The 11,651-nt window shown below is 32.8% G+C and overlaps 2 protein-coding genes across 2 annotated transcripts; both read right to left on the reverse strand.

Moving 5' to 3' along the window:
* Positions 1–1,285: 1,285 nt before the first annotated feature.
* LOC111899505 (vacuolar iron transporter homolog 4) lies at positions 1,286–6,251 on the reverse strand. The gene has a single exon (XM_023895339.3). The coding sequence runs from the start codon at positions 2,074–2,076 to the stop codon at positions 1,435–1,437; it is 642 nt and encodes a 213-aa protein (XP_023751107.1). The 5' UTR covers positions 2,077–6,251; the 3' UTR covers positions 1,286–1,434.
* A 183-nt stretch (positions 6,252–6,434) lies between these two features.
* Positions 6,435–8,183, reverse strand: LOC111899504 (uncharacterized). The gene is made up of 2 exons (XM_023895338.3): positions 7,369–8,183; positions 6,435–7,218 (listed from the first exon to the last, which is right to left on the reverse strand). The coding sequence occupies exons 1-2, from the start codon at positions 8,015–8,017 to the stop codon at positions 6,614–6,616; spliced, it is 1,254 nt and encodes a 417-aa protein (XP_023751106.1). The 5' UTR covers positions 8,018–8,183; the 3' UTR covers positions 6,435–6,613.
* Positions 8,184–11,651: the final 3,468 nt, after the last annotated feature.

Here is an 11,651-nt window from a genome sequence, read left to right on the forward strand (position 1 = left end):
GGACGACCCTCGCCATCCTCTTCCCTGGTTTTTAAGAAATCCATTTTATGGTGGTCTCGTGGCAGAGAAGAAGGCAATCGCCGGAAAACACACCTCTCGTCCTCCCCCTCTCTCGTACCAGAAAATGCACCTCTCATACTCCTCTCAAGCCACCATCAAACAACTATTGTTGATGTACTCCACCTCTCTCGTCATCCCTGGTAGATTCAGATCTGTGGTAGAATCCCGTCTGCAACTCAGCTATATGTAAACCTTCACTAGAAGAAATTTGCATTGATTGGCTTTGAATTATGTGATGGTGTCTTCTCCATTGTCAAAAACGAATTCACCAAGTATGCAATAGGGTGATTTGAAGTATATGTAATGAATTTCTAGGTGGGTTTTCTACAAATCATAATTCAGTGATGGTAGGTAGAGCAAATCCAGTTGTATCACAAATTGGGTTCGAAATCGTCGAGGAGACAGTGACGTGAATAATGTCCTGGTTATAGATTGCTTATCGGGTACTAAAGAGAGGTTTGATTTTTTCTTTAGCTCGTCGGTGAAGGAGACTGTGAAGGGAGCTCAGTTGTTGTTAGTTGGATATGTCAGAAAGGGGGAAGGGGAGGGGATTATGTTTGTAAGTGGTTGTACTTTAATTAACTATTATCAATTTTATTGTTTAAATAAGTAATAAATTAAAAAATAAATAACAAAATTATTTAAAAAAAAAAATAGTTGGGGGTAAAATTGTCTTTTTACATATGACATGACCAAACGTGCAACAAAAATGTATAATGGAGACCGTCCGAGTTAAAAATTCTTTGTAAGGACTAACCATGCAGACTACCCCAAACCATAGGGACCATCCGTGTAATTTACCCAATTTCAAAATATTCAAATAATTTCTTAATTAAGTTATTTCTTAATAAGATTCTCTTAAGTTATGTTTCGCCGTACTAGCTAAAAACTAGCTGCTATAGCTTATAAGTTTCTCCTAACGATCCTTAAATCTCTTTATCCTTATCTACTGAGAGTAAATATTGGTATAAATATATATAGAAGACCAGTTTTTTGGTGTTCTTGAGATCTTACAAACCACATACACGAATCCAATCTTAGCATTATTTTTAAAGTTTGTTGCCTAAAACTCGAAGTTGCCATCTCTTTGGATTATCCCGTGACTAATTTAATGAAAGCTAGACACAGTCAAAATATCCAAAGCTTCAAATACCCTATTATATCCCCATATTTCTACCAATTTTATCTCTCCTGTTTTATATTAATCATTGCATGGTCTTAAATATGACATGAAAACACCTGATGGATTGACAATAACATCTTTGTAGGATTGGAACCAACAACCTTATGGCTATAGCAGGAGTATAATACATACAAAGTTGAAGTTTCAAACGATACAATATGAAAAAGAGAAAATACATTATTCTGATGCAACTACAAGCCAGTAGATCCTATCCACTTGGTAAGTCCAAAAGTAATAGCCATAGCCATCCACCCTCCAACCAGAATCCTAAAACAAGACTTCACCACCCGACTCCCCCCAAGAACAGCCCCAATCCACCCAAAAACCACAAGCCCCAAGCTCACTGTGGCTACCACCACCCCCAGCCTAACTTTATGGTCCATTATGAAAGCAGCAGCAAGTAAAGGCATGATGGCCCCCAACATGAATGCTAAGGCTGATGCTGCAGCTGCTTGAATGGGATTCGGGAGTGCTTCCTTCTCACTTTCCTCCTCGTTTCCTGAAATTTTCTTATCTCTTTTCATCTGAGCAACCTCTATATCTCGTTGGGAGCTCACTGAAACAAATTCACCTATTGCCATACTGCATGCACCTGCAACTAAGCCAGCAAAGCCTGTAAGAATCATGGCTCTCACATCTTCCTTCACAGCTCCAACACCCATCATCAGAGACGCAACAGAGACTAAACCATCAGTGGCTCCCAAAACAGCAGCACGCAGCCACTGTCCCCTTTGTGAGTAGTCAAATTCTTCGTCTTGTATACAGATGTGGCCATGTTCTTGTTCAGATTTGTCCTCAGAAACCCGAATGCATAGATCAATATTTCCAGCCATGATGGTGAAAGAATGTGAAAATTATATCACAAAGAATGATAAATGAAGTGTTGCTTGTGAAAGATGGAATCCCTCCTATGTGTTATATATAGTATGCATTTGTGTATAATGATATCAGTGGGTAGGTGGTTAATAAAGTTAAAGATAGTGGGAAATCCACAATCCCTCAGATTTTGGTATGTTTATTATTATAAAGAAATAAAAAGAGACAATACTACATACAAAACAAGGGAAGATTTGATGATTAAAAAATTCAAAGCTTGTGGAATCCACACAATTGCCACCATATGCACTCAGCATCTAAATGAGAAAAACATACACAGACCTTCATAAGTAAAAAAAGAAAACAGCACTAATACAATTTACAGCTACAAGTTAAATAAATCCCCAACTTAAGTTGTGTTATAATATATGTATACCCCAACTTAATTTGTTTTTATAAGTATTATTAGTTTGTTTCTTTTATATTCATCTGTACCAAACATTCCTATCTCTACTGGATTCATGCTTGCTACCCTGGCATATGTTTAAGATTTACTGTATACCTTATTAGGTTTAGACCTGCAAGATGAGCCTACCTTTGCATTATGCCACCAAATATTCTTTTTCTAGCAGAATAAATTTGTATGCTGTGATGTGTTCTACTTGAACAATAATATAATAGGGAGAGCTTACCCTTCTTTTAAATTATAATGAAAAGGAAAGACTAGTGTGCACTCACAACTTAAGTTTGAGTATTCAACCTCATATAAATATTAAAGATAGTGGAATCAACATTATGGCTGCCTCAATCCACTCAATATAAAAATGAAACAGTATCTCAAATTAAACATATAAAACTCAATGGTGTGTGGAGTCCATAAAGATGAGCTTATAAAATGGAAGGAGTGTGGAATCCACACCACCCACAGCATAAAATATTGAATGGAAAAGGAAAAGGCTCTCTAATATATTGACCTACTTTCAAATAAAGAAATCAAAAGAAACTGAAGAAATAGTATCAGCAGCCATGGTGACAAACTTACAAATGCATGCACGTCTTTTTTCTTGATTTCAATATGTTTGCATACAGAATATTGTTATCTGAAGTATATGGTACTTGGATTGTAATACATTTCAAGTTTTTCAACTTATGTAAACTATATTGTGATGTTTCCCTACTTTACACAAATCTTATCATTCCTTTCATAACAATCACACGAGTTTTTAGGATTTCTATTTACAAATCATTGCACAATAATTCAGCTTCCCTAGAGCCATGTCATTATTCATATTATTAGAGGCATAATCCCAACTTGGACCTTCAAAATGTATCACAAAAGCTGTGAACATTTTGGTGAGCAAACTGTTCATAATACAGTGCATATTGTCTAAATTTAATTGCAGTGGTCCACCATTTGTTTTAGTGCTAACCACTAAAGCTTAAGGGCACCATTATATATTAAAGCATTTATAACAAAAACTAAAGAAGCTAACATTATGATGTCTAGTAAAGAAATAAATATAACATGCAGATCCCCTATAATGATATTTGAAGTAAAGAATGTGTGCCACCCACAAGCACTTGTAATGATATTTAAATAAAAATTATGTCCTTAATACAATGTCCACAGATTTTTTCTAAGTGAGGTGAATTGCTATAAATAGCAACAAGTTTTGCTTCTTCAACTGTTATGGCAATATACTTGGACTTTTAGCTGTAATAACAAAATACTTACAATTTTTTTTTACCGATTATAGCAACATTTTACATGTACTCCATTACCATTTCTTTATTTTGATTATGTGCATCCAATTAATTACGGTGTGTCTATATAACAAGTAAAAACAAACAAAGCTAGCGTAAAACATAACCTAGGAAAGAAAGATCTTTCTATGCTAAATCGATTTATATTTTGTTAAAGTGTCTAGTTATTATATAAATTTACTTTTGTACTATATATTTTTCTAACTTATCAAAACCTATAAAAAAATCAAACCCATATCATAAGAAGTAAAAATTAAGATGGTTAATATATTAACTATTACAAGCACTATATTATATTTTTATCAATATAATGACATTAAAATCAGTAAAACATAACCCAAGTGATTGGAAGATAAGTAGAATATATGGAAAGTGAGTGGAACCAAAAGCCCCGAATAGAAAACTGGAAGGGAGTGTGGAATCCACAAGTAGTGGAAAAATAATATAAATATATGAAAGGAGAGTGGAAATCATCATGCATGTATGCAGATTTAATTGTAAAGGTAAACATTTTAGATGTTTAAGCAAAAGCAACAAAGCTGAAATAAGTCAAATGATATATCTTAACAAAACATTTATAAATAAATCAAATGCTTAAAGAACTAATTTACTATATTACACAATGCCAAAAGAGACCACTCTCGAAGGTGGAAAGCTTTGTAGGATAGCACTCACATCAAGGAATGATGGATTTAGGTAATAATATATTATATGCCCATTTTTAATTTAGAAGAAGTGTGTACTCCACACTTCTTCTAAGTTTAATATTAGTATATCAAAAGGTCGTGGAATTCACACCACACTTGAACTCCCTACAGCTTAAACAAGGAAAAACTAATTTCTTTTTTTTTTTCTCATATTCCTGTTTCTTTTTCCTTCCCATCATAACTGAAATTTTGTTTTTTTCAGTAATGTCATGTGACTCCTACAAATAAATTCATTCTCTAAACTAGCCATTATATTCTCGTTAGCAGCAGTCACTCATATTCACATTTCAATTAATCCTTCTTCAAGGGAAAATAATACATTAAAGAGGCCTAACTTTTCTAATACTAATAGTCATAGATAAAGATCAGATCTTGAATAGACCCAACAAGACTTTATGTCACTAATCAGTCATATATATTAAACGTGAGTGTCACCATATGATCTTTTTAATACTTACATTGTACTTGCATCACATGCTTCTATAAATCCAAATTAAGATATAAAAGTTTTGGTAAAGTCAAAGTGTAGTCTTATCATGATTATTTGGTTCATGGATTCTGAAGAAATCCGAATAAATTGGAATGAAGAATTTCATCGATAACGTGCTTGGTTGAAAGATCAATGGGATTGATTTCCATCAAATTCCATAGCTAACTGATTTTATCATCCATTGACCCTTACCAAAGAATCTAAATTTCATTCCTCAACTTCGATAAATAAATAAGACTAAATGAACCTTGGAAACTTTTTTATAAAAAACACATCCCTGCAAATGTATGTACACTAATTTCATTTAATTTCTTATTATCTTATATTTATATAAAAACTTAAGTTATATGATTTTCAAGTTTTACGTTATACCAATGTCATTATAATAAATTAAATTATAGATATTTTTGACTTCCTTTTACTTTTTATTTTACCAAAACATTTAAACTGCATTTACCTGTGTTATGAGAGTAAATGTAACGTTTTTTACATCTCTGCTTTTTTGTAAATTACATAGCGTAAAAATTATCAAATTACAATAAATTTTATATCAAAACATACATTAAAAACTCCTTAATAGGCATGAACTCATGATTTTCAATTCTTTTACATGCAAGTAAAATTGATTTATTTGTCAGTAAAAGGATTTAAGAATAAAGTTTCATAGATAAAAAGATCTGGTACATGGTAATTAATTCAGTATTTCAGTCATTTTGATAAAACGAGAAAGAATTAACAAATAATTCAATAAAGGATAGTTCTGTCATTTTATATACTTTACATTCCGATCCTTTGATAAATTTACAAACCAAACAGAAACCAACAAAGAATTCCATTCCATTACATGTCTCAACCAAATGCATTACAGATTCAAATTCCAATTTATCTTAAAGATTCAAACTCCTTAATAGACATTCTGTAAAGCAAGTGTGCCCTAAGAGAAGATGGGGTAGTTACTTTCATTATTTTATAAGGCAAGGGGTAGGATTGTGGAGGGCATCATTAGTCTTACAATGAATGATTCACAAAAAGGCATCATTGGTTTTAATCAAACTATTAGCTGATATGTCTTGCATTATCCCAGGTGTGGATATTATTTTGGTGTCAAGCTAATGAGATCCTAGTGTTTCTTTGGTGTGAAGCCTAGATGTTTATCATCTTTCTCAAACTTCTAATTAAATTCTGCTCTAAATAAAACAGTTTGTCCTTCATTTACTTGGTAACTGACAGATTGTGTATTTGTGCCTTTGTTGAGTTATACATATTTTCTCTTGAGTTAAAACTATAGGTCTCTTGTGTTAAAACTATAGGAGAGAGACTAAATGAAAGAGATAGTCATTGGAGGCCAATTCATGTAACTTAAGCACATTGAACCATGCAAAATGAGGCAAACATCAAGAGCATATCCTCTTCCTTTTCACGAAACCAAAAGGAACTACATATATTTACAAAATTTTGTCAAGTACATTGAAAAGTTACAAAGGGTATCTGAATAACAAGAGGTTTAACTCCAAATCATCTGTGCATGATACAGGATTCATCACCAATCATTAACAACTAACTACAGAAAACATACCTGAAATTTCAGATTTCTCATTGAGCAAGACATGCAGGAGCTTTAGATCTCTTGTATTTCAACAAAAAGCGGTTAGCATTCTTGTCGCCTATTTCACAAATTTCACCATTTCTAAAATCCCTTGTATCACTCGTGTCCTCAGCATTCAAATCAGCAGAATCAATATAAGACCCACAATCGGAATCCTTAACAAAAACTGAAGTTCTCGGATTGCATTTTCTCATTCTGTGGTATTTCAATAGAAATCGATGTGGATCCAAACTGAATCTTACCCTGTCATTTTCTTGACACTCATTGCCACTTGAACTATTCTCTGCACTGGAACCACAATTAGAAGTCTTCAATCCAATAGAAGAAGATACAGAAACATGTTTATCCATTCCTTCACTTAGCTCAACTATAAAAGATTCACATTCTCTAACATGTGAGCAAGCTTTACTACTGGAACGCCTTCTAGAATAGAATATAAGTGGTGCATTTGAAGTAACTGAATTCTTCAAGCCACTCTTTACACGCCTTCTGGAATAGAAAATTAAGGGTACACCCAAATTCCCTGAATTCATCAAGCTAGTCTTCTTGCTGGCTCGCCTTCTTGAATAGCATCTTATCTGTGCATTATCCCCTGTAAATGAACTCATCAAACACGCATATCTAGAAATCCTAGGAGAGCTATTAATCTCTCTGTGCAACATAAAAGCCAAATTCTTGTCATCTACAACCTTTGACTCACTACTCCCTGCAAGATTTGTATTGGAAACAACATTTAACACACCTTTAACTAATTCAACAGCGCTTTTTGCAATCACAGATTTCTTTAAAGCATTATCACTAGCTTTTTCTGCAGCAGCAAACTTTTTTCCCACTTCTTCACCTACAGAAACCCTAGATTCAGGCAAAGTAGCAGCCCGCTCACAAGACTGCTTGTTGTGTTTCTTTCTCTTCCTCTTCCCCAGTCCAATCGAGCTAGCAACCGCATCAGGAACCCAACAATCAACACAAACGGAAAATCCTGGCCCCGAACCAAACTTAGCTACACAGTCTTTATGAATACTATGCTGGCAATCAAGGCACTTAAAGTAATCCTTATCATCACCCACAACAGAAAAACAGTACGGACAGAGCTCGGAAGATTTCACTCCCTTAGTGCATTTTTTACACAACAAGACTACGCGCCACATGCTGTCCAGTGGTTGAAGTCTCTCCCTAGGGTTCGTGTAGTTGATCCGGACAGCGCAACTATGGCAATCGGATAAGTTGGGCAAGTCTCTAGTCTTTTTCGCGAGCCGATCGGAGGATGAGTCGGAGGAAACAGTCGATTCTGGCGATACAGTGACGAAACATTTTTTAGGGTTTGGATCTGTCAGCAGTCGCTTCCGAGGAGGACCTTCGTTTCGATCTTCTTCCATTTTATATTCCATCATACAAGATTTCTGGGGCTTTCTGAATGGACTGAAGGTGGGGTTGATTGTTGGGTAACTGAAATCTGTTGAGAGAACCTGATATTGTTTCCGATTAGGGTTTTAGCAAAACCATTTTTTACGGGGATGTTTACTTTCAATTCCCCGTTGCGTCTGTGCTGGGATCTTTCTTTCCTTCTTCTGCAAATCTACCCCTTGAGTTTGTAAGTTTTGCTAATTTGAGTGACTTTTTTAAATACATGAACAATTCATCATGCAAAAAGGGAAAAAGTAAAGAGGTAAATGCATCAACTACTCTCACGGTCAGTGTATGAGAGACATTTCACAATTTTAGTATAGCAAGGAGATCACAATTTTAGTATAGCAAGGTGAGTGATATACATGTGAAGATGACACGTCATTTATGAATTCTCACGTTCCAGACATGCGAGTCTAGAATAGAAAACCACATAGTTCATTTAATCTAGTCAGTTAAAAAAATGAGATCAACGGGAACGATTCACCCAAAAAAATAATTGTTTTAGCATATATAAAAAATGGTTGCTAAAAAGACTAAGCCCAATCAGTCATTCCCTAATTTTTTTTATTAAAAATAATTTATATTGGTGTTAGTCGGTCTAAACAAGACATAAACAAGCTTATGTTGTACAAATATGAAAGAAGAAACATCTATTTATAATAAGAAAACTCATTAATCATTTCTTTTCTTAGAGTCAATGTGGGACTCCTTAATCCTACTTAGATATGCATTCTACTGTCTATAGTTTATATCTTTTTTTCCTTCATTTTTTTTACCAAACACATTAAGATAGATCCTTCAAAATATATAAGGTAGGTCCTAAATGTTTTTTGTATATAACTTATTATAAACTTTTTAATTTTAGGTGGGTCAAGTGACCTACTTTCCCATAGCATAGCCTTGCCACGGATTCTAGAGAAAGTCATGCTAAAATGAGATCCTAACATGTTTTAGTATCAAACGTTGCAACAAATTTTAATAGTTTTGGTTTTCTATGATATTTAGTATCAACGGGAATCTAAGTCGTTACTATGTAAGAAGATACCAATTGGAAGAAAATATGAATCGAATGTTTGAAAATATCAAACATAAATGATAGATTATCATGATAACCATCAAAATGATCACTTTTTATATATAGATATCACAAAATACCATCTTTTTAATAAAAATATTAAACATACTATGGAGTTCTAAAATGTTCATTCCAAATGTCATTATGATTTTCGTCGAACTTAATTTTTCTTTCAAAAAATCAAGTCCATAAATTTTTTCTGACAAAATCTAAATTTCAAACTACACCTGCTTTTCTAAATAAATTAGTTCAAAATTTCAACTATATTAAAAAATATATAAAAAATAATAAATAAAAAAAACATTAGTCTTTGGTTTTTTAGCCTTTTTAATAATGTTGTTTCTGTGATTTTAAATGAAGACCTATTCACATTTCTAAATTTCCCCAAATATGCAAATGGGTATAATATGTTATAACATCGTATTTCAACCTGCATATATAATTTTGGTATAAAATGTGTAGTTTGTAAAATCAAGTTTTTCTCGACCACGTTGTTAAACCAAGAGTAATCATGTGGTCTAAATAATTGCCTTTTGAATGAATGAAACTCGGTTTTAACAACTAAGAAGTCCTAAATATAGCCTCACTAATCGATTATTAACTATGATTTGGACAGCAATTGAAATATGATATAAACGCTAAAAAAGCAAGTTGTGAATTGTTTGGTATTTGAATTGCAATCAAACTATAGTTAGGGAAGGTAATGCCAAGTGAGAACACATGTGGTTTACTAATTAAGATTAGGTGATGATGGCGATCATTACACTCGGTCTAAACCTTCAAAACGATCTAAAACCATCAAAGCTACCTGCACATAATCACTCCAGCTTTGTCATAATCGTGTATGTGACATTCTCATTTTCACGGTAAAAAAAGACCTTTTATTTATGTTTATTTTAAAACAGAGTATTCTTTGTATTGCTGATTTTTTTTCCCACAAAAATTATTTTCGAATAAATGTTTTTCATTGATTATTAAAACTTGGGATGTCATAACTAATACAAGAAACATAAGAATAGACGTAGTCATTATAGGCCTTTGTAACATCCCCAAATTCACGCCCAGAAAAGACGGATTTGTTTATACTTTATTTGAAAATCAGAGTATATTTTAAAAGAAATATATTGCGAAATTTGTTCCAAAAATTATGATAAATAATTTATCAAAGCATTTCCAAAGAAATGTATTATATTAAAAACCTCGGGATATTATTGTTAATATAAATCAAAAGCATAAACATAAACAACATAGGCCTTATATTATCTATTTATTCTAGTGGTCTATAATCCATTGATTTCTCATAAGATCATCACTTTTGTGCTCTCTTACCACTACCTGTATACGAGAAAAATGAGTGGGTCGGACTTAGGAGCCTGGTGAGCATATAGGGTTTTCAACCCACAATAATTAAGTTTATTAATTTCATCAAACCAAACAGCCTGATTACCTGTTCCCTTTATCCTCACTTTCTGTCCTTAGAGCATCTAAAGTAAGGGACTTATCCTAAGGATTTTCATCAGGATGGACACAACTGCTAAGGGGGTTCCTCAGTCATATATGTTCGTAAGGCAACCATGAGGGGGATGGAGTACATCGGTGAACACATCGTTCACAAACACCTACAGGTTGCGAGCCTATCAGCGTTCCACTAGACTGTCTTGAATAGTTTGTGGTCGTCATCTATACTCCGCTAGATGACTAGATCATCGTCAACATTGAGGTCTCTCGTCATTTTATTTCATCACTCACCAACTATTTCATCTACTCATGTTTTACCCCCAACATATTTGTAGATATAAATACATATACAGTTTAAATCATTTAAAACATGTATAAAACGTTCATCCATCATAGATATCAGGTAAACAGATAATATGCACACATAGTACGTAATTTATATAAAATACTTCATATATATATATATATATATATATATATATATATATATATATATATAGGAAAAGTGAATATGTGGCTGTTATGTACCTAAGCTTAGGTATAGAACCTTTTAAACGACGTAGTTTTAAACAAAACAGATCCAATTTCATTTTATCTTAGTTTTGTTTTAATAGAATACCATTGAATTAAGTTCAATTATGGTATGAAAAAGATCAATTATATATATTTTTATTGCAAATGATTATTGAGTTTATAAAGAAAATAAAAAATCAATAGTTTTTAACGAATATAACTCAAGCGTTTTGTATTTCAATTGAAAAAATATATCCAATGATTTTGTGAAAAGCTTGATTGAGTTATGACATGTTCTTATTTTATCTTTTATTCTATTAGTTTTCATTTAGAATTTAGTATGGTTGATGAAATGGTCACGACTTTTAATGCTTTAAGTTCTTAAACACAATGAAGAAAAAGAACATAAATTTGATCGATTTAATAAGTCACATGATTAATGAAGAATAGTAAAAGAGATATCATGATTAGTTTGGATATAAATGGATCAAAACTACATTGTTTGGAGGGTTCTATATATAAACTTAGGTACATGACAGTCACATATTCCTTAAGCCCTATATATATATATA

The sequence above is a fragment of the Lactuca sativa genome, chromosome 5 (genome assembly GCF_002870075.4).
Source record: "Lactuca sativa cultivar Salinas chromosome 5, Lsat_Salinas_v11, whole genome shotgun sequence".
Taxonomy (NCBI): domain Eukaryota; kingdom Viridiplantae; phylum Streptophyta; class Magnoliopsida; order Asterales; family Asteraceae; genus Lactuca; species Lactuca sativa.